The following is a 23,930-nucleotide window of genomic DNA, read 5'->3' as shown; positions in this document are numbered from 1 at the left end:
ATCTTTTAGAAGAACACCTGGCAGCCCAAGCTTTCTCAGACAGGGGCTGCCTGGCTCAGCCCTTCGCTGGGAGAAGAGACAAGGGCCTTTCCCTGATCTCTGGCTGATTCAGAATAAAGACCCAGGATGGTCTGGTTCTTGCTTCTGCAGGATAACTCCAAAGTGCTACAGGCCCCACAGGAAGCAGCAAGCTAGACAAGGTTTAGACATCTACTCTAAACTGCCTACGAATGATGGTCTAGCTTCTCTGTCATAGAAGACACAAAAGCAAATTTCTTGAGTTCCTTGGAAGAGAAAGAGAAAAAGCCTTCACTGAAAAGGAAGATGAAATGAACGCCCAGCCCTGGGAAAGCAAGAAGCTGGATGCTCCGGAGATGCAGTAACAATCCCCTGCACCTCAAAGGATGGGTGGGGTGGAAATCTGAGCTTGCCACCCATCGTCCAAGATGAAAGGAGAACCTGCTCATCGTAGTAACTTGTGGGGGCCCAGGAGGAGGGAAAGATAGGAAGGAGGGAAGTTGCCTCACTGTCCTCTGTCCTCTGTCAGCTCCCAGTGCCTACCAGAGGGAGGCTGGTGTCATCGGGTAGGAGGCAGGGCCAACCAGAACATCTCAGAAGTGCATCACCGCCCCTTACCCAGAGACCCTGGCAGAGTGCCACAGGCTCCGGGAAGCAGGATTTGGCCAGGAAGGCTTCTCTTGGACTCAGAGAGTGACTGGACAGTCACAGAACTGAACACAGACAAGCTGCTTGGCTCCGACCCTGCACAGGTCACCCCCGGCAATAAGGGTCATTACAAGCATTCCTGTTTCCCCCTTTTCTATCACACTCTGCTCTTTAGTTTTCCTTCCGAAGTCCCAGAACAGTGCTGTCTAATTTAAATGTGGCTATATAATTATTAAAATGAAATAAAATTAAAAATTCAGTTCCTGGTCACAGTAGCCACATTTCAAGTGCTCAACAGCCACACGTGGCTAGTGGACACCATATTGGACAGAACCAACATAGAACTTCTACATCATCATAGAAAGTTCTATTTGTCAGCACACTAATCTAGACTTCCAGGAGATCTAGAATCTAGGAACTTCTACTCTTCATGGTGTACAAGAAAAGAATAAATGAAAGAAGAAATGCACTTACAAAGTATCTTTTCTATACATCATCAGCACTAATCCTCACCACTGCCCTGTGTGGTAGGCAGGGGTAGATTTCAACATGCCCATTTTACAGATGAGGAAAGTGGGGGCTGTGTAGTTAAGTAACTTGCACAAGGCTCACAACTATTGGATGACACAGGATTAAAACCAGGTTTTCCAATGCCAAAGTCAGTGGTTTCTACTGTTACATGCAACTGCTACAAATAATGTTACTTGCCATTTACTTTGTTCAGTGCTGCCATAAAAGCTCCAGCCTTCTAGAATGAGGTTGACAGGCCCCTGTAGTGTATTTATTGATTGGCTGATTTTTGAAGTGATAACTAAACTTTGTACAATGTAGTTTAGCAGCTCTATAGTTAGGGAGCCACGGGGTTCAAATCCTGACTCATCCACTTACTATTTACTTGATAGAAGGCAAGTCACTCACCATCTCTGAACACTAATTTCCTTTTCTTGTACATTTACTGCATAGTGTTGTCAGGAGGATTAAATAAGACAGTGCGTGGAAAGGCTTAGCACAGTGCCTGGCACATATCAGTGCTCCATAAATAAGGATTATCAATGGTGATTGGCAGAATTTACAATGCACTCACGTGCAACAGCGATTGAAGCTTCACGATAGGGAGGCATATTGCTATCTCCATTTTTGCAGATGATACATCTGAATCTCGGTGCATAAGGGGCTGACTCAAGGTCATGCAACTAGAAAGCTGTAGATCTAAGGCATGAAGTCAAGCTATTTGGACTCCAAATCTTTTCTTGATATACAATGTTGCGTCTCAGGAGAGAAGGGACCAGGAGCGTCAAGGCATGGTTTAGAGGAAGTTTAACTATCCTTCTTCATCGCCAACCTCCCCTCTTCTCTGAAACAGGCAATTAATGTTTTCTTAGTCTTGTGTAAAATGCTGTGCAAAGGCAGCTTTGAGCATCCCCTTCTACCATAATTGTCACCCTTAAATCCCTCTTATATAGAGATTCTAGTGTCTCACTGGTAAGGAAGTAACACCTGCATAACTAAGGAGGCTGAAATATGAACAGAGTGCCTTGAAGCAGGGCATTCAAATCTTCTCCCTGGAAAGCCTGTGGATTAAGCACTTTTCTTCCAATCTACCCTCCATCCCAACTCACTGCTACAGCAAAAAGGCAACGACACAGCCTACCAGAACCCAGCTGAGTCCGGCGAAGACCCAAGTGCATGAGAATGTGTGTTGTTGCAAGCCCCTGGGCTTTTGGAGCTATTTGTTATCTGGCCCTATTACAGCAAAAGCTGACTAATATATCTGTCAAACGCAGGGCGGGAGGCACTTACCCTGCCACGACGATCTCAAAGTCCCCGTCGTGGTCCACATCAGTCACTGCCACTCCATAGTTGAGCTGGGTGGGGTTGCTGTCATAGTCAGGGGGCAGGACTGAGTTGGTGACTGCCGTGAACATGGGTTCAGCCCGCAGGGACCCCTCAGTCAGGGGCAGAAACCACAGCAGCAGCAGGGACAGAAACATCTGGAACATCTGAAACCAAAAGTTACAAATGTTAGGTGCAGCAGTACCTTTCTTTCCTGTTCCTGGAGGGCTTGGCAACCCCTAGGCTGCCACTTTTCCACAAGACCTGTCCTGACTATGCTCTTTACAACTGCAACTTGTCCCCATCATGTCAGGTCACCCTTATCCTGCTCTGCCTTTTCTTTTTCTACAGCACCTATCACTGTATAACATGCTGGATGACTTCCTCATTCATCATGTTTTGTTACTTAGTGTCTGTCTCCCTCAGCCAGAACATAAGCTCCACCAGGGCAAGGATCTCTGTTTTGTTCACGTATGCATACGAAGCCAAGGACAGTTGTCTGGCACGAAAGAGGCACTCAGTACATATTTAGGAAGGAAGGAAGGAAGGAAAGGAAGGGAGGGAGGGAGGGAGGGAGGAAGGAAGGAAGGAAGGAAAGGGAGGGAGGGAGGGAAGGAAGAAATGGTAGAGTATAAACACACGGGCATCTCCCATCCTCTGGGGGAAAGGTTGGGAGAATGAAGGAAGGGAGGGAGGGAGGGAGGGAGGAAGGAAGGAAGGAAGGGAGGAAGGAAGGAAGGAAGGGAGGAAGGAAGAAATGGTAGAGTATAAACACACGGGCATCTCCCATCCTCTGGGAGAAAGGCTGGGAGAATGAAGGAAGGAAGTAAGGAAGGAAGGGAGGGAGGGAGGGAGGGAGGGAGGAAGGAAGGAAGGAAGGAGGGAAGAAAGGGTAGAGTATAAACACACGGGCATCTCCCATCCTCTGGGAGAAAGGCTGGGAGAATGAAGAAAACAACAGATCTCAGAGAGTCCAGGGGTGGGTGAGACCCCCATGAGGGTCCATGTCTAGAACAATAGTAGAGGCAGTAAAGGATTGTCCTTCTGTGGGACCTACCCCAGAGGCAGCCTGGAGGGAATCTGTGACTTGGAAGGTTCCCCTGCCAAGGTCCCTCCCTAGGGCAGCTAGCCATCGCCTCCAGACCAGGAAGCAGTCAGTTATGCAATGTATTCCAGCAGGATCTGGCGAGCAGCACATCATTCACTTGGAGAAATTAAACCACTGTGTGTGTGTTTTATTATAAATTAATTATGTATAATCCATTGTATAATTCATTATTATATCTCTAACATAACTCAGGGTGTTGCCAAACAGCCTGGAGCTGCGGGAGCTGGTGGCAGGCACGCAGGAGACAGATGAGAGTGGCCAAGGAGGTGGAAGAACTCCATCCTTTCCTGACGTGAGCCAGGGAGACACTGAGAATGCTACAGATGGCACCACCCCGAGCTGCTGCCCGCAGGCTTAGAATCAGAACTCTGAGAGTGTTCCAAAGGCTCCCCTGGGACAAGTCCCACAAGGTCTGCACAGGCAGTCCCGCAGGCAAAGCGGTGCCTTCCTGCCTACAGAGGGCAGCACACCTCTTCCTGATGGAACTTCTCCTGCTGGCTTGTCAGTGTGGCTGGCAGCCAAGAGCAAGGCTGAGTGAGGCTGATGTCTTAATGAAGAGAAGACCTGAAGACTGACTCCCCAGATGGAGACAGACATTCCTGCCAGCAAAGGAGCTTGCTCCAGTTCAGGACCCAGAGACCAAAATGAAGGGCCCAGGCACTGTCTATGGAGCCAAACATGATTCAGAAGCCTCCCTAATGCCTCGCTGGGGAGACTGGAGAGAGACACAGGGGCAGGGCTCTAACTGCAGGGCAGAAACTAACCTCAGCGAGCCTTCCTGGGAAGAAAGTTCTTGTAGCGTGTTTAGAGGGCACATGCTGGGTGTTGCACTATCAGAATGAGGTCAGTCCCAATTACAGAGATGTCTGAACACAACAGCAACATCTACTGGGCTGTCTAGTCACTAAAGGCAAACACATCACTCCGAGAGTTCTGCAACTTGGCAAGAAGTTTGGTTGGATAAAGGAAACTCATAATTGGATTAATGAGCAGCTGGGGTGGGGTGGGGGAATGAGAAGCTAAAGAGTATTTAACAACCAGCATAGCCATGCTGAAATGTAGCGTGGATCTGAAGGTCACAGGACTTTTCAAGGTATGAACTCTACTGTAGGGATGGCAGACGAGTTTCAACTTGACAGTCAAACTGACTGGCAGTGGCTTGAAAGAGTACTGTGATCAGCTTACATTTGCAATGGGCATGAAGGAAAAATTGGTATTGGGCATGCCTTCTAGAAGCTATTAAGTTCCTCCCAGGCACTACTGCACTTGCAATTTGGGTCACTGCCACCGGGGAGGCAGGTCCTATTAGGGTAATATAAGCATCTGGTAGAAATCTTCTAACGAAGGCCACGAGGGGCAAGAACTGTGATCCAGCCTCTTGATTTTTACCTTTGTTTGAAAGTAGAACTTTTAATTAAAGGAGACATCTGAAAGAAATAGCTACTCTGTGTTATCCATTTCCAGATAAATAACCTAAAGCAAGATTAAACAGAAATAATACACCTGTGGGTTGACCTCTGTTTTGCTTGGTGACCTTGAACAAGTCACAGCCTTGCTGGGTCCCAGCTTTATTCTCCAAAATGAGGGTCTGGGAGTAGATCTCTAAAGGTCCTTTCCGGCTCTAAAATTCTATGATGAATTAAAGGATTTTTTTTAGAAGCAGACCTTCGGCAGTTTTTCTTCCCAGCTTCTTCTATAAACTTCAGACCAACCTGTGTGGTTTTCCTTTCTGAGCATATTAAACATATTTTGAGCAAAAGAGCTATTCAGCAGAGCTCTGTAGCAGTTCCCTTGCAGGGGCCAAGGCCAGACAGGAACCAGCCATCATTAGTGTGGAACTGAATGCACTAGGCACGAGCAGACCAGTGGACGGCCTCCCCCAGGGGGGTGGGCTGAGAGTGGAGCAGGGAGAACAAGTCCTTTATATTTCATTCTTCTGACATGCCAAGGGCTCCCAGGGCTGCTCAGCACCAGTTGAAAGTTAGAGGGTCAGCCGAGGGCCTGCTGGGAAACAGTTGTGGTGGGAAACTTAGGAAAAGGCCTGGTAAATATCCACCCTCTAGCTCGGGGCTCAGATGAAGGAAATCGCTGAAATGCCCCTCTACACTCTGGCTACTCAGTGGTCCCCAGACCAACAGCATCAGCATTAGCGAGGAGTTTGTTAGAAATGCAGAATCTTGGGCCCCACCCCAGACCTAATAAATCAGAATGTGCATTTTAACACGATTTCAGGTGATCTGAATGCATGTTAAAATTTGAGAAACATTGCTCGACCTTAGCTGTATGTTGGAATCACTTGGGTATGTTGGAATCACTTGGGGAGCTTTAAAAAATACCGTTGTCTGAAAATGATTTCTTGGGTATGACACCAAAAGTACAGGCAACAGAAGAAAAAATAGATTAAATGGACTGCATCAAAATTTAAAACTTTTGGGCATCACAGGACACTATCAATAGAGTGAAAAGGCAACCCATGTAATGGGAGAAAATATTTGCAAATCATATATCTGATAAGGGATTGATATCCAGAATATATAAAGAAGTCCTACAACTCAAAAACAACAACAAAACAATCCAATTCAAAATGGGTAAAGGACTTGAATAAACGTTTCTCCAAAGAAGATATACAATTGGTCAATAAGTATATGAAAAGATGCTCAACATCACTAATCATTAGGGAAATGCAAATCAAACCCACAGTGAGATAATACTTCACACTCATTAGAATGGCTATAATCAAAAAACCAGGAAATAACAATTGTTGGTGAGGATGTGGAGAAATTGGGACCCTTATGCATTGCTGATGGGACTATAAAATGGTGCAGCTGCTGTGGAAAACTGCTGTGCAGCAGTTCCTCAAAAAATCCAAAAAACAATTACCATGCGATGCAGCAATTCCATTTCTGGGTATAGACCCAAAAGAATTGAAAGAGGGGACTGGAACAGATATCTGTATACCCAAGTTCGTAATTGCATTATTCACAGTGGCCACAAGCAACCCAAGTGTCCATCAATCCATATGTCCAAAGTGTGACATGTACATACAATGGAATATGATATGCCTTAAAAAGGAAGGAAATTCTGACACATGCTACAACATGGATGAACCTAGAAGACATTATGCTGAGTGAAATAAGCCAGTCATAAAAGACAAACACTGTATGATTCCACTTATACGAGGTACCTGGAGTAGTCAAATTCATAGAGGCAGAAAGAAGAGTGGTGGTTACCAGGGGCTGGGGGGACAGGGGAATGGCTAGTTAGTGTTTAATGGTTATGGAGTTTCAGTTTGGGAAGATGAAAAGTTCTGGAGATGGATGGTGGTGATGTTTGCATGACAATGTGAATGCATTTAGTATCACTGAACTATACACTTATAAATGGTCAAAATGGTAAGTTTTATGTTATGTATATTATACCGTAATAAAAAAATACTCATGCCTGGTCTCATCCCAAGATATTCTCACTCACTTGGCATAGGATGCAGCAGGGGCATCAGAATTTTAAAAGCTCCCTACATGATTCTAATATGTTGCAAAATTTGAGAATTTATACCAGTGCTCCAGTGCTTCTCAAACTTTAATATGTACATGAATCACCTGGTGGTCTTGTTAAAATGCAGATTCTGATTCAGCTGGTCTGCAGGAGAGCCCAAGATTATATATTCTGAACAAGCTCCCACGTGATTCTGACCATCCTGGTCCATAAACTACATGTTGAATAGCCAGAGTTAAGAAACCATACTGTATACTACAGTGATTAGTTCAAGAAACTTCTCCTCTGCCTCTAGATCTAAGGGTCTGAAACCAATCCTCAGGGCTGCGGGCTCGGTTGATCATTAGATACTCAAAGTACTAGCTATCTTCAGCTCAGTCAAATTACCACAACTGATAGGGACTGACAAAGAGGGATTCTGACTCTAATTTTTGCAAAGAATTGAGAAGAAGGAAAGGGCTGGAACTGGAGGAGGGGGTCGGGTCTAGTAGAAAAAAGATAGCTACCATTAATGGCCAGAGCCTCGAGAAGATGGGGTATGGGCAGGAATTTGCAAGCCAAGATAGAGATGCATGCCAACGTGTTCCCCCAAACCATCGTGGTGCCGAGTACTAGAAGGCACTCAATTAACATTTGTTAAATGGATGAAGGAATATGTCCAAATGATAACGTGAATCAGCAGAAATTGCTTGCAACTTGTCATACAGTTATCTTAAAACTGTTCTTGGGGCTTCCCTGGTGGCGCAGTGGTTAAGAATCCGCCTACCAATGCAGGGGACACGGGTTCGAGCCCTGGTCCCGGAAGATCCCACATGCCGCGGAGCAGCTGGGCCCGTGAGCCACAATTACTGAGCCTGCGCGTCTGGAGCCTGTGCTCCGCAACAAGAGAGGCCGCGATAGTGAGAGGCCCGCGCACCGCGATGAAGAGTGGCCCCCACTTGCCACAACTGGAGAAAGCCCTCGCACAGAAACGAAGACCCAACATAGCCATAAATAAATAAATAAATAAAATTAAAAAAAAAAACAAAAACAAAACTGTTCTTTCCCGAAAGCAATGCTTCTTAAACTGTAACGTGCTTACCAATCACCTGAGGGTCTTGGTAAAATGCAGATTCTGATTTGGTAGGTCTGGGGTGGGGCCTGAGATTCTGCATCCTAACAAGCTTTCAGGGGATGCCAAGGCTGCTGGTCCGCAGACTTCACTTGTAGTAGCAAGGCTCTAGACCAGTGATTCTAAACCCTAGCTGTCCAATCGAATCACCTGGGGAGTTTTTAGAGCTATGCTGCTGCCCAGATCCTTCACCCCAGTTTCTGATTTAACTGGTCTGGGGTGGGGTTCGGGTGTATTTTTAGAAGCTCCTCTGATGATGTTAATGGGCAGCCTGGGCTGAGAACCACTGCCCCAGACTCACAGTCCCCAGTTGGGAGTGTAAGCTACAATCTGATTTGAAGTGAAAAATGTTTCTGCTACCAGAATTCATCACCAGCTTGTTGAGGTCTATCAAGAAAATCAATTTAGCCAGAGAGTGTCATAGGAAGAGGCGGGATATGGAGTTTGGGGAAGAAAGCAGAGCAGGATGGTACTGCCTGAAGCAGAAGGACAGCAGGTGCTGTAGTGACCTCACATTTTACACAGTTGGCTCAGAAACCTCCTGTCACACCACTGTGAACATCTCAATCTTTGGGGAGAACGTGAAGAAAAGCTAAAAATAGAATTTTAAAAAGTACGTTGAACTGAACTTTTTTGTTTTCTTGAATGCTGTGTAACAAGCACCTACTAGCTATCTACAGGTAGGAGTGGCGTTAAGTAGTAAGTAAGTAGTGTAAGTGCAATGGGAAGACATCTGGGGCAGTGCAGCCCGGGGGAGGCGAGGATAAATATCAGTGGCAGAGCTTGGCCAGAGGGTGCAGGACCGGAACACCTGGGCTGCTCCTGCAGGGGAAGGGAGAGGAGGGGGCAAACAGGGGTCTTAACAAGGGCGAGAGGTGGTCGGGCTTGTGTTTCAGGCAGTGGGAAGAATTGCTTTGTAATAATTTCTTAAAAGTATTCTACAAGCTAATGCCTTGAACAATCCTCAGTGGGATCGAGAGAAAGATAAATAAATAAACAAACCAAAGCCCAGAGTCGGGGACCTGGATTTGGACCTCAACTCCACCAGAAACTAGCAGGTGACCTTGAGCATGTTTCTTAATGTTTCTGATCTCCAGTGTCCTCGTCGGTAACCTGGGAATCCTATGACATGCCAAGGTTTCCAGGGTTAAGTGAGCTAGTGAACTCCTCTCGGGGGCCAGGCTCGCTGCTTATTTCCTTTCCTTTCACACAGATAGCTGTAAGGCTAGACAGTCTTTAGACATTGGCTGTGGGTCACATGCAGCCAAACTCAGTTTTCTGCGGCCTCGGGACTTTCCTGAATTGGGTCTGAAAACTGGTAACCAAGCAACCTAGATCTCTGATGTAGGGTCAGGCAGCTGCGGCTTCCAGGGCAATTTTTAGGGCAAGCAGTTCTTTAGCAATTATCACAAGAGCCAAGGACACCGCCCTGAGCTCTCACAAAAGCAAGAGCCCTGAATGCTTCAGATGTTGGGAACCAGCAGGGAGCACAGACCCCTTCCAGAAGCTGTAGGAGGGCAGAGGCTTGAGGAAAAGAGGCAGCCGCAGAAGCATTCCGCCCTGCATGGGCTGGGCCACCGGATCTACACAGAGGAGCGCCTGGGACTAGGGCATCGTTGGAGGAGAGCTAGGGGAGCTTACTGACCCACAGTGACACTTCCTGTGGACCCCCAATGAGCCTGGGGCTGTGCTCGGTGCTGGGGTCACAGGGAGAAAGCTAGTCAACATTTGCAGTACAAGGTGAGGGGTGCTGTGGAGGAGGGGCACGAAGGTATCTAAACTAGCCAGGTGGAGGGGGAAAAGAAGAATGTTTTGTGGAGGTAGGATGGTGTAGCTGAGCGGTAAAGGACGCTAAGAAGTTAGCTGGATAAGGAGAGCGAGGAGGAGAAGAGAAGGAAGACAGCAGACTCCTCAAAGGTCTGGCGAACCAGATGCCATCCCAGGCTGCCCTCCTAGCACTGCCTATTTAAAGGTCCCACACTGGGTCATGAGTTAGAGGGAGCGCTCATTTTTCCCTCCTCAGGTTTCCATCCGGAGGACCTTCCATTGGATGAGAGCGCTGGTTCTCAACCAGGGGTGATTTGCATCCGTTGCCCTCAACAGCTGGCAATGTCTGGAGGCATTTTTGGTTGTCCCACCAGGGAAGGGGGGTGCTACTGGCATCTGGTGGGTAGAGGCCACGGATACTGCCTAACATCCTACAATGCAGGTGACAGCCCTCTACAGCAAAGAATTATCCAGCCCCAAATGTCAGTAGTGCTGAGACTGAGAACCCCTGGACTAGTGCATCATTCCTGGCTCCCCTCCTTTCCCCACTCCCTCCTCCCAAGGGCCAGAGCAGGGACTCATCAGATGGGTCAGTGTGGAAAAACTGGGCACGGAGAGCCTTTTCTGGACCTGCCTCCCTGCAGAGGTCACTCTCTGCCACGTGCTGAGCTTGGCCAGGCAGGCTCAGGCCTGCCCCCACCCACAGGGAGGGCTGCCGTGGGGATGCAGGTACATCAGCAAGCTCCATGAATCCCACTGTGAAGCCTGGCCTTCCAAACAGCTGTATCTGTAATGATGGTAGCATTTTAATCTCCATCGGTCTGAGCGCTGCCTCTCTCTTCCCCTCCCCTGTCCCTCCCCACCTTTCTTTCCCTTCATTGGTCCTGAATCTGAACAGGGAAGTGGGATGCTGTTCATTGGACCCTTTCAAACCCCAGCACTCAAACTGGAGATCTGGCGTCATATTTGGTTCTTGCTTCTTCCTTATTCTTCACAACTGCTGGATCACTGAGTCAATCCACTTCATGAATCTCTCTCGAAGCTGCCCACTCTTTCTATCCCCACTAATGGGGATTTGCCCCCTTTATCCTTCAACTGAACAGCAGTAATACTTGTTAACTGCTCCCCCTTTCTTCTCATCTAGCCCTACTTCCACATCAGAGCTCCCTTTCTAAATCTCGGAGCTGATCACGTCACTCTTCAACCTAATTCATGGGACCCCGTACACAAGGCAAACGGAGATTTTTTTTAAATTGCAATTTCATATAACAAGTACTATATGAGGAATGGGTAGTAATAACAACACTTACCTACCACCGACTATGTGCCAGGCACTACTCCAACCCTTTACGTGGATGATCTCATTTAATCCTCATAGTAACCTTGTGAGGTAGGAACCACTTTTGTCCCCATTTTACAGATGAGGAAATGAAGGCACAGAGAGGTTAAGTAACTTGCTCAAGGTCACACAACTAGTACGTGGTAGAGCCAGGATTCGTGTCTAAGCCATTTGGCTCCAGAAATGGTGTCCTTGGACACTACGCTAAACAGTGTCTTTCACTACACCAGACTTGTCTTAAAGGAAGTAAGATGGGAGCACAATGGAAGGAGCAAGCATCTCTGCCTGGGGGTGCTGGGGAAGGCCTAAGAGGCGGTGATGAACTGGCCAGGGGACAAGGTGGAGAACGCATTCCAGGCTGAGGAGCCAGCACAGGCATGGTGGCTGAGCAGGGTCATGCAGCCCCAGGAGGCTCGGAGTGGCTGGGACAGGACGGATGGTGGGACGGGGTGCGGCTAGGAGGTTAGAAGAGGCTGTGGAGGCCTGGTGCACAACACAAGCCAGGAGGGTGAGGGATGACTTGGCTGGAGGGACGTGTTGGAGAGAACACTGCAGCAGCGGGGTGTGGAGGAGGCCGTGGGAGCGTGGGTCTGGAAACAGAGAGGCCAGCTAGGAAGCAAATACTGTGGCCCAAATGGAGAGAAAGCTGGGGGCTGCCATTCAGTCATTCACTCAGTCATTCATTCGCTAGTCTTATGCACTTCTGCCAGGCACTGCCTGGGCATTGGGAAAACAGCTGAGAACAAAATGAAGTCTTTGCCCCCGTGGAGCGTACATTCTAATGTCTCAGTCATCGGCGTTTCTCCACCCCGTCCCCCGTCCCCGTCTTCTGCATTGCCAGCCTGGAAGACAAACACCAGACCTTCTGTACCTCCCCAATCCCCCAGGGCCACCATGTCCTATGCATCTTCCCCAGCACCGTGAAAATATAAGGCTTCCTCTTCCTTCCCTCTAACTGGAGAGAACTCCAGATGCTGCCTGCGGCTGCACTTATAGAAAAGAGACTTGGTCCTGCTCCAGAACAAGGCAGATGAAAACGCAGGGGACCCAGGCTGGGAGATGCCACAGAGACCAGCAGGCTAATGAAATGGTGTTTCTGAAAGTGAGAGGACAAATGGAGTCTCCCAGCCTCACGCACAAGGCAGCGCAGGTCCTTAATGAGTATTATTAACTGCTCGGACTTCCGGGTCTGTAAAATGGGAAATGAAATGAGATAATGCATGCCTAGGGTCCTGGCAAAGTCCATGCGTGGTAGGTAATGGCGACGACAGTGATGCTATTACTACTGCATAAATGTTTTTCGGATGAACGAGTGCCTCTCAGGAGATGCAGTCCAGGCCCACCAGGTGCTCCCTGTCCAGAAGTAGCTGCCAAATGTCGAATGGAACTCACAGGACCGTCAGACATTGAGGCATGGGCTGGCTTCTGTTACTACTTTGTCTAGGGACCCTGGTGGAGTTCTTTGACATTTTAAACACTGCTTTCCAAATGCAAAACCCCTCAGTTTATAGTCATATACACAACCATTTTTCAAGCACTTTGCAGATGCTAAGGGCCAGGTTAGAAATGATGTCTGAGGCATGGCTTCTGACCTCAAGGAGCTGACAGCCCACTAGCGGGGAGACATGATACAGGGGTAGGCATTCAGAGTAGCAACAGGTACAAAGTGCAGACGTAGCCCGTAGGAGGGAGGGATTAAGTATCGAGGTGTGCAGGGGGTGGGAAGGGCAGGCAGGAAAGGCCCCCTGGAGACAGGGAATCTGGATTCCAATGGGAGCTACATGCCAGGTGGATTTGACTCAGCTCCGTGCAGGTGGCAATGCCTTTGGAATGTAGTGTCTGGGGTGTGCAGTGGAGGGTGCAGGAGAAGGCGGAGACAGTCTTGCGTGGAGGCAGCAGTTGGGGCCTGTAAAGCCTGCCTGGTGCATCTGGGAAGGAGCCTGGAGTCACCCGGTGCGGGAGGTTTGAAGTCGGGTAGAGATCCGATTAGATCTGGGGCAGCAGTGTGCAGGACGGCTAGACTGGCTGGTTTCCAAAAAGTGAGTGAGAGTATCACAGAGGGGACTTGGACGTCCTGGAGCTGGGGGTAGTTGACGGTGTGGTACTGGATGACCTCCAAAGTTCTTTTCCGAGCCTAAGTGTCTCTGGGTCAGGTTTTTGTCCTAAATCATTTAAAATGCATTAGTGGACCTTGCTATTTAAAAGCATCCTCCTGGGAATCTTTCCGTGAAGCAATGATTCACTCCCCAGTCTGTCTTTGGTGGAAATCCAAATGATCATCTCTTCTATCAGCTTACAGCTACCAAGATAGACCTGCGCCGAGCTTCCTCGTAGCAGCCTGGTGGAGGATGGGGGGGAGTGAGCATCCGGAAGAAGTGAAGAGGAGGAGAAACTCAGCCCTGCTCCAGGCTTAGAGCTGGTACCACCTCACGAGGGGACCCTGTGTGGGCTCCTCAGACCCTGCTTGATCAGTGGGACCTTTGGAGGTTTACAGAGCCCTAGGGCCAAGCGCCAGCTCTGGGAAGAAGGAGCCAGAAGGAAAGCTGGCCTTATGGACCCAGGCCTGTCTGGAGATCCACTTTAATACCAAGGGCCACATCTGCCCCAGACTGGCCGCCTACATTCACACATTCCTTTGTTCACCCACCGAGCACCTGTGGAGCCCCTCCATATGCCAAGCACTGTGCAAGGCACTGGGTTTACAGCTGAGAACAAAAGACACATGTCTCCACCCCCGCTGCTTGCAAGGCAGCATTTCTCCTTCTTGGGAGCTCTTCTTTCCCCACCTGCAAAAGGCTCTTTGGATATACATAGCTTCTTGGATGACTGGTGCATGATTGCGATTCCAAGAAAGAGTCTGTTCTTAGAGACTAGGGCGAAAGGGAACATGACATCACTGAGGCAAGGCGACAGAAAGGGCCCGTGTGCTCACCAACTCTGATCACAGGGACTGACCTCCAGAGGCTGGGCTGCCCTGGACACGCAAGATGCTCACCACCTTCACGACAGGAACCGGGTGAGATTTATGAGCGAGCTTGCCCTCCCAATTTGGGCAGGGAGGGGTGGAGCCTTGGTCCTCTAAGGACAGCCTCTAGGACCTTTCCACCTCCAATCCTGAGGGCAAGGGCAGGGCGGGGCCTTCTGTGAGGAAACACCAGCCGAGGCTGCTCCCATGACCCCTGCAAGGCTCCTCTGCCTGTCCAGGTGGGGAACAGGGGCTCCCCGGCATGGTGCTGGTCCCAAAGGAGGGCAGGGACAAAGGAAATCCGGAGGAGGGGGTGACTCTCAAGGTAGGTGGAGCGGCTGTTAGGGAGGGAAGAAGTCCCCACGGTCCCTTCCTCAGTCAACAGGACCCCTTAGCTCCACAGTGATTCCCGTGACCTTGTCACTGTACTTGTTGGGTGCAAACAAAGATAAGAAACTGGAAACCACAGGAAGGGTCATTTTACACTCCCGGCACACACGATTCCTTTGTGGCTAATTAAAGTATTATGTCAAAATGTCCCTTGGAAGAGATCTTTAAGAATATGTCTGTTAAGTAAACAAGGTTTTACTAATTAATGACACGCCTGCCCACCTCTCCTTCAAGTTCCTTGCAGAACTTCCCTGGGCCAAGAGGGCTGAGCAGGAAAGGGTGGAGAAGTCGTGGAGGGAGTGGGGACAAATCCAGCCGCTTGTCAGTTGGGGAGCTATCAGTTTCTCCGCCGGATGTTGATCAGATTTCCTGGGCTGGAACCAACTCACAGGGCCCGGGTACTGGAATTTTTCCAAGAAGCAAACGCTTTGCTTCTTACGAAGTCAACATGATTTCTTTCAAGGAAAATTTTTATCCTTTCTTTTTTTTAAGTGTCTAGGGTTTTTGAAGGGCAAATCTTTGGAATTTTCTCTAAAGACAATGATTATGATATAATTATCATTCACTAAGACCACCCCCGACCCCACACGCACTCACAGAGAGGCCTGGGGGTAGGGGAATGATGTGCCCAAACTTGTACCATGAGTCAGTGGCACAGCCAGAAATAGAACTTTCCAAACTCCCAAATTCCTAATCATAGCAATATTAATAATAGTCTCTTTATAATTTTCTAAGTGTTTTCACAGCTCACATTGAATCTTCACAACAACTTTGCAGAGAGTCTGGGTAGGTCATTCTAAGGAGACAGCAGATCTGAGGTCCAGACCAGTTTTGCCACTTGTTTGCTGTGTGACCCTGGCTGGTCTCTTCACCTCTCTGGATCTCAGGGTTCTCAGCTATGAAGTGGGAGCATTGGGTGAAAATACTTCTAAAATCCCTCCCACCTCTAACATGCTGTGATTCCATGATGCGATGCTCTGGTCCAGGGTTTCTCCACCTTGGCACTAGTGACTTCTTGGGCCAGACAGTTCTTTGTTGGGGGTTGTCCTGTGCATTGTAGGATGGTTAATGTCATCCCTGGCCTCTACCCACTAGATGCCAAAAGCACTTCCTGCCCCAGCTGTCACAGTAAAAAATGTCTACACACATTGTCAAATGGGCAAAGTAATCCCTCCGTTCACTGCCCAAGGACTTCAATAAGGTCAAGATCATGTGGTTCAGTGGAGAAAGGTCTTCCTGCCCCTGCCTCTTCCCCAACCCCTTCACACCTTTCCACACACTTTTCAAACACAACCTCCTAGTTCTTTGCTACCTCTCATTTCTTAAATGCCCTCCGTGGTCCAGCGTGTTTGGTGTGATAATGAACCAATTGATTTCATACTTTCTCTTAAGGAGAGTTCACAGGTTTATGTCCCCTAAGCAACCAGCCAGGCTCCCCAGAAATTCCTCGCAGAACCCTGGATGGCCTGGAAGCCTGTATCTGCAGCCGGCAGGAGGCTCGGTGAGCATGGACTTGTCAGCACTCTTAAATCACTGGGCTCTGAGGAAGCCTTCTCCCAGCACAAAGATCCTTCCTTAGGAATCAATAGCTCAAGGCCTTCTATCACACTCAGAATTATCCTGGGACCTGTAAAATTTCTTTTCCCCAAGCATGGCAGAACCCCAGAATGAAAACCCCAACGTGGGGGAGGGAAGAGGACAAGGAGGGAGTCCTGCCAAGGAGGCCTTGTCCGCAGCCCAGATGTTGCTGTGAGCAGAGGCTGATGTGCGAACCTGGACACTCGGTCTCATTCTCCGGGAAAAGGAAGACCCAGTGTGGTTCCCAGGGGTCCCGCAATAATATCCTCTCCCAGCTGAATACCTCTTTACATCTCACCAAGGGCAGAGGCATGTTAAAGACTATCTTCCTTGATTTTCCCTATCCTACACTCATCACAGGTTGCCAGCCTCATCATTTTGCAGAGGAGGAAACTGAGGCATGCAGAGGTTAAGCGGTTTGTCCAAGGTGCCTGAGCAGGAAGTGAGGAGCCAGATTCTAAGCCTGCATCATTTCTACTACTGAGCTGCCTTCCCAGCGAGAGTAAGGTTAAGGGTCAACCATCTAGAGGGGTTCATGAAAGAGGCGACTTCTTGTTTTCTCAGTGTCTAATGCCACTCCCTCATTCAAACAAAAATACAGAGGTACTGTGCTATAGCTGTATTTTATGTAAGTATATTCCTCTGGTCTTATCCAGAGCCAAACCATGCCTTGGGAATGCTGGCACAACTCTTCAGCTAGAGCTGGAAGCAGGCGCAGATCCCAAGCACAGCCTCTCAGAAACCCTGCTTTCAAGGAGGGGGCTGTGGCTCTCTGGTGGTCCACATTATCCTACCACTTCCCTCCTCTACCTGAAGAAAAAGACCCAACTTGTCTGTGAGCCTGAAGGAGATGAGGAAACTCAAGCACCTTCCCTGGCAACAAGCATCCCTCGGGTGAGCCTTAGGGACAGAAGAGGATCCGCCTCTTGGAATTTTGGCTCCGCAGCACTGGTCCCTCCTGAAGGTTTCTGGCAAGTCTGCAGAGGCTCTGGGGGGGCTCTATGCAGAGTGCAAAGGAGCAGGGTGGGGAGAGGACACAGAGGGGGCAGCCCACAGGCCACTCAGCAAACCTCCTTCCCAGGGCCTGGCTCAGATGTCAACAGCCAGCCTCACAGAACAGAAAAAGGGCAATGGAAATGGTAGTATCTTCCAGGTCACCCAAGAAGCCCTAATATGAGGATTTTGCAAAAATAGAACATCCTAGAACTCTGACCTTGAGCTGGGAGCAGCAAGGATGGGGAAATGGGCAAATACTGATTGGAAACTCTCCACTTCACCCAGGATCTGAGTACTGGAGGCCCCATAGGCAGTGGTGTGACTACAGGTCAGAGAGACCTCACTCTAGCATGCCTGAGCAGAAGGAAGGAAGAGCTCCAGGCTTGGGTTCGAAGACCACCGCGAGGGGCTGGGCATTTCTGATTCCTACGGACAGAAACCAGGAGTCGCACTGCTTTTGCCTACAAGACCACTTGCAATAACAAGACAAGATAACGGAGGAGGGGGAAAGAATAATTAGGAATTTCTGTTACCTGTATATGTACATTATGAGAGCTTTATCTGCTCCTCACCTCCTCAGTCTGAATAACAGATTCAAAGGAAATTTCTCCCAGTTTACTAGATTTATTAATTTACCGATGTCTGATCAGTCAGCAATTAGGAACACCTACTGTGCAGAGAACACACATCCATCTCCATAGTAAAGAGGAAGCAGGTCATGGGAGCGGAAAGAGCTCTAAGTAGAGGACTGGAAATCCTAGGACCCAGTCCTATCTCTTCCACCAAATAGCCATGTGACCTTGGGCAAGATACTTGCCTTAACTGGGTTTCAGTTTTCTCATCTGTAAATTAAGTGTGCATGTGGGACGGCATTGGAGCAGGTGCTCTTCAAGGTTCCTTTCTGCTAGCTCTAATATTCTTGGGCTCTATGAGTCCTAAACAAGTTCAAAGAACACACCAGCACCAAGCACAAAGGATGATCTCAGAGAGCAGGTGGGGCTAGGTACCAGCTCTATTTCCTTGGAATGCTGTACATGTATCTGTCTCATTGCACCTGAGACCACAGACCACCTGAAGTCCAGGAAGTACGTGGTAGAAGGGTTCCAATCATGAAGGTGACGGTTAAAGGCTATAGCCTGAACCTGCTTAAAGCATTAAGTTACTATGACCAATGAAGGGCAAGAAGTGAAAAGTCAGTGGTCCTGAGCTGGGTGCCTTTGGCGCCCCCTACTGGGCACCAAAGAGCCTGCTGGGCAGCTTCCATTGCCTCAGCAGGCAGCAAGTAAGATTGAGAACAGGACTGTCACAGCTGTTTAATAGGACTGCCTTCCTGGTCTGTAGTCCGCTCTCTATAAGAGTATGTTTCACTCCCCAGAATTACACAGACCAATGGTCCACACATTCAGAGGGCACTACGGTGCTGCTATAGGACTTCTTAACCAAACATCAAGGTGCAGAGTAATAAACATCAGGGTTCAGAACACCAGGTGCAGCCCAGATGGAGAGGAGAGAAGAAAGCAACAAGCAGGTATTTCGCTGTACAAATCCCCAGTGGAGAGAAGGTCTTGGGAAATGCAGCAGAAAAATGTTGACTGCAGGTAGAGGATGGAGCTGGGTCTGGGGGTATGAATTGAGAGCCCCACTAAAAGATCTCCAGGCTGACGCAGCTGCCCTAGGAGTTCAAAACACTCATCGATGTTCAGGGATGAGGTACAGGATACAGCCCCAACTGAGCAGCCCACTTTTGACCTTCTCCAGAGACCATTAGTACCAACTGTAAACCAGGATATTCTAACTGTGGTCCACTGTGCCAGCATCAAGACCTTAAACTCCCTTCATTGTCTCTTAAATGGACTTTAGGACCTGCTGCCAGAAACATGTTCTTAATGAAGTCAGACAGAGAGAAAACGCTTCCTCAAGGGCCATATCGTAAGAACCGCCATATTCCCACTTTCCATTCTCCATCTCCCCTTCCTCATGGCTGAGAATGAGGTACAGGGTGACTCTGAATTCGCTCTAATTCAGTCTTGGGTAGCTGCAGCCCCAAGTCATCAGGGTCAAAAAATCTCCCACCAACAGCGTTTCTCTTCCCACAAGAGTTCTCCCCTGATTCAAGCAGCACTACAAAGTTGTCCCCTATCCCTGGAACCTTCTTCCCTTCTTTTCCACCTGGCTTCACTTGGGAAGTCCTGCACCCATCCCAGAAGATACCTCAAGTGTGACTCAAGAATATGTCTTGCCTGGAGAGCTGAAACACCTCCTGGGACACACAGAAGCCACACTAGGTGCACACCCTACCACCACCAGCGGCAATATTCATTAGTCATTCCCCGAGGAAGGAAAGTGACCCCCCTCCCCAACCCCAGGAACACTTCCCGGCCACTCTGGGAGGCTCCTATCCAGGGGTGACTCTGGATTCTTGAGTTGGTTTCTGCAGAAACAGGACTAACCAGGACTCCCAACTACTGTACTGTAAACAAGCGCGCTGCATTGCTGGGCATGCCCCCAAGCTCGGCCTGCTGCCCCATCAAAGCCTCCATGTGCCCCCACTGGGCTGAGGAGGACCCCTGGTCCCCCTGGAATGCCTGAAGCTGGCTTGCCTCAGATAGGCTGAAAGCAAGCGGACCACACCTCGGTCCAGCAAAGGCAGCCGGCAGCTACGCCGAGCTCTCTGCCACCCAGCGCTGTGCCCGGGAGCTCGGCTTCCCCGGGGAAGAAGCGCTAGCACCCCCCAGGGCTCCTCCCCATCTTGGAAGCCTAGGCACCCGGCCGAGGCCAGTAGCTTCCCCGGCCCGGAGCTGAGCCTGGTTCGCTGGGTGACTCCCCAGTACCCCAGGCACATCCCTCCTCACCTGCTCCGCCCCCTCCCAGCCCCGGTGCCCTCTCCCCAAACAGCTGACCTCCAGGACGCCCCCGACACCTTCTCTGCAGCGAGGAGGGCTATCGCCCCCACACCTCCGCTCCCACCTCTCCTCCACCTCCGGCCCCGCACCCGCCTCTCTCCCAGCCCGCGGGAGGCTCTGCGCGCCAGTCGAGTCCTGCGTCTCTTGGCAAGTTGGAAGCCAAGCCGCCGCCGCCTTAGCGGTCTCCGTCTTCCCCGATTCCCGGGCGGCACCCCCGCCACCCCGGCGGGCGGATGGGGGTGCCGCAAAGGGCGGGAGAAACTTTCTCTGCCTGAGTGGGTGGGGGGCACCGGAGCGGGTACTCACGCCGGCGTCTGCGCTCGGAGCCATCCTCGGGCTCTCTCAGCCCCACCGCCTGGGGGCGTCGGAGAGCGGGAGCTCGCTGTCGCCTCTGCCGCCGCCGCCGCCGCCGCCTTCTTCCAGCTCCCAGCCCCAGTCCCGGGCTGGCCTGGAGCCTCCCGCCCCGACGCCGCTCGCTCGCTCGCTGTATACAACTCCACTCGAGCGCGCCCGGGCTTATGTAAAGGCTGGCAGAGACCCGCAGCCAATGGCGCCGCAGCTGGAGCTGAGGGCCCGGGGGTGGGGGCGCCTGCGTGGCCAATCGCGGCCCGGGGAGCCCGAGGAGCCGGGTGGGGGGAGGGGGCGCCTCCCCTCGCTGATTTAGAGCCGGGATTGCGGTGGCAGCCGCCGGCAGCCCGGCCGGCCGGGCGCGACGCGTCGGGCGCTGGGTTGGGCGGTGGCGAGGGCGGGTGCCCCCTGCGCCCCACCGCTGCGTCGCGTAACCTTCAGGAGGCAGCGGGACCTGGCGAGGGGGGCGAGGGCGTCTGGCTGGGCGCTGGGGGCCCGGGGCTGGCGGGAAGCAGGGGTCCCCCGGGAGGAAGCGCCGGGAAGGAAGAGAGGGGGGAGGGGAGGGCGGCGATCCCCAGGGCCCCGCGGCCACCCCTGCGAGCAGGGCCGAGAGTGGCGGCGGGGACAGCGGCATGCCTTCCCGTTTCCCCAGATAGCGATCTGGCGTCGCCGGGCCGGGCCGGAGCGGCCGCGCGAGCCGCGCTGATGGCGAGATTTCACGCTGCGGAGCTGAGCCGATCTTTATCCGGTCAGGGGACGTGTCCGAGTGCCTCCCGGGGACTGCTCAGTATGGAGAGCGGAGCTTCGCTACGGCCCCAGAGGGCGGGGAGCGGGCGAGCACAGCTCGGAGATGAGGCGCGGCGGCGGAGGCGGTCGCGGGCAGTGTCTCTCCCTCCCGCCCGGTCCCCCGCCTGCCCGCCCGCCGGCCCTGCGGGCGGTGCCCCCACCCCTCCTAGCCCCTGCCCAGACAGGGCCGAGGCTGAGCCCGGCGCACCCACTCTGGTCCGGTGCGTCCATCCAGCCTCCCTCACCGCTTTGCTCGCAGGTACTGCTTCCCTCCTCCTCGAACCCCAGCCCCCTGCGGTGGGGGGGACGGTCTCAGCCTCTCAGGACAGGGTGCAGCGGGGGGCTAAGCTTGGGAAGAAAGCCCTTGGTCAGCAGTGCCCAAAGTACCCGTGTGCGGGGCAGGAAACCGGCCTAGGTCGATAACACTCTCAAGTCAGGTCCCTTATTTTGCGCCTACAATAGGGCCTGGCACCTAGTAGGCGCTCAGTAAGGATTTACTGAATGAACCTTGAACTGAATAAGGACTTTGGGTTTCTGAGAGCTGGGGTACTGGGCTTGGGAAAAGAAAGATCTGGGAATAAGTCATCAGAGAGGGAGGGAGCTAGGACTGTCTTCTCATCTACTGATGCCTTTATGACCACCACCCTGCCGTCTGGGCACTTGACTCCAAATGTGCTCTTTCGTGGAAGGCCCCGGCAGCCAGCCCCTGACTCCAGACCCGGTTATCCCCAGATTTTGAGCAGAACTACCAGAGCCTACTCTGGGCCCTGATTTCAGGTGGCTGTGATCGTCCTCTGGAAAGACATAGCTAAGGACAAGCAATCTTTCTCGCTTTGGGGGTCCTGGATCTAGCTCAGGTTCTTAACCTTTTGAGGGTGATGAAACCTATTGCGGGTTTTCAATCTGCTGAAAACCATTGAATCCTTTCTCTAGAAAAATATACACGAACACATTTACAGGCATACACACACACCTTGAGTATAGTTTCAGGATCATTAGGGACCCTGAGTCTCTCTTGGGGCTCTGCCCAATGTCAAGCTCCTGTTTCTCTAGGGGTCTATGACAGTGGTTTATAATCATCCTCCTTTTGGGGAATCACAGAACTCTTTTGAGCCTTTCAAGAATCTGATTAATGGTATGAGTCTGTGTCTCAGAAAACTGCTCAATCACGTACACACGTGTTGACATGCAATTTTAGGGAGTTCTTGGATCCTCAAAGCCAGATTCAGAACCTTCAGCAAAGAGCAAATAGACTTTGCCTCACGGGTACACCTGATCCCCAGCTCTCTCCACAAGGAGTCCGGTGAGCTCTGCAACCTGCTGCCTCCTACCACCACCGTATTCTGAGGGCATCTGAGTCATGTGGTGATGGCCCCGGCACCTGAGAGACCACCTCCACACTTGTCTCTGCATCTCGGTCCCCGCCACCATCTTAGTGTAGAAATCAGTTGCAGGTTGTCATGTTCTGTCTGATCTATGAGCATTCCTTAGCCAGAAACTCCAACTCTGGGAGACAGCAAGTGACTGGTAATTAACCAGTTTCACTCAATCCCAAGCTTCTGAGCACACCTTTCTTGGTTTTTGTTCTCACCTCTCTCTTTGCCGGTGAAGCTGTGAGCAGGAGCCCCAGCTGTGGAGCCTCACCTCACCTAAGCCCGACAGATTTAGTAACCAGCGCAGTAATTATCAGCATTAGCCATCCAGATGTGAATAGGCTTTCTGCACAGAACGGCTCTATAATGATCTCACACTTTCCGGCAGCTAGCCAAGTAAGGGTGCATCAGACCAGAGGTGCTGGGGAAGGACAGAGAAATGCAGGAAATGACGGAGACAGTCTCTCCAGGAAGTTCTTTAGGGAATGTAATTTGGTTTCTGCACTTGAACTTGTAAGGGTTCAGTCGGTGGGCCAGGCCTTTCTGGTCCTGTAATTTCTAATTCCTCTAATGTCCTCCATGTCCATTCACTCAGTTCATGTCTGTGCCCTGCCTGTATCATTGTAGACATCTTGCCCTCACAAATTTCCCAGACATATCTTGCTTTCTTGGGGCACATGCACATTTATGGACTGAATTGTGTCCCCTCCAAATGCATATGTTGAAGACTTAACTTCCAATGTGACTATGTTTGGAGATAGGGCCTCTAAAGAGATAGTTACGGTTAAATGAGGTCAAAAGTGTGGGACCCTAATCCTTAGGATTGGTGACCTTATAAGAAAAGAAAGAGACACTGGAGATCTCCCTCTGTCTCTGGGCACACACAGAAGAAAGGTCATTTTAGGACACAGACAAAGGTGGCCATTTGCAAGCTAAGGAGAGAGGCCTCCAAAGAAACAAAACCTGCCAGCACCTCAATCTGGAACTTCCAGTCTCCTACTGTGAGAAAATAAAATTCAGTTGTTTAAGCCACCTGATCTGTGGTATTTTTTTATGACAGCCCGAGCAGACTAACACACATATGTTTTCAACACGCTCCTTACCCCCATCCAGCTTGTTCAGTCTCCTCCCAACACGCTGACTCTCTCCGTACTGTCCCCCCACAAACCTTGTCCATTCTTACCTGGGACACTTGCCTAAAATGTTTTCTCATCTTTTGGCACCCAAACTAAGTCTCACTTCTCACACCACCTTCCAGAACTGCTCTGGCCT

The 23,930-nt window shown here is 50.6% G+C and overlaps 1 protein-coding gene across 2 annotated transcripts in view; it reads right to left on the bottom strand.

Annotated features, from left to right (window-relative positions):
- CRTAC1 (cartilage acidic protein 1) overlaps positions 1-20,700 on the bottom strand; it is a 148,019-nt gene extending 127,319 nt beyond the window's left edge. Inside the window, exons 1-2 of one of the 2 annotated variants that reach the window (XM_059900413.1) lie at positions 20,458-20,700; positions 2,467-2,666 (exon numbers count right to left, since the gene is read on the bottom strand). In XM_059900413.1, the coding sequence (XP_059756396.1) occupies positions 2,467-2,666; positions 20,458-20,481 (224 nt within the window). In that variant the 5' untranslated portion in view covers positions 20,482-20,700. The remainder of the gene's footprint in view (positions 1-2,466; positions 2,667-20,457) is intronic. The other variant, XM_059900414.1, reaches the window with a different exon arrangement.
- Positions 20,701-23,930: the final 3,230 nt, after the last annotated feature.

The sequence above is a fragment of the Balaenoptera ricei genome, chromosome 16 (genome assembly GCF_028023285.1).
Source record: "Balaenoptera ricei isolate mBalRic1 chromosome 16, mBalRic1.hap2, whole genome shotgun sequence".
NCBI lineage: Eukaryota > Metazoa > Chordata > Mammalia > Artiodactyla > Balaenopteridae > Balaenoptera > Balaenoptera ricei.
Note: the sequence above shows the minus strand (reverse complement) of the source record. Positions and strands in the feature narration are given on the sequence as shown.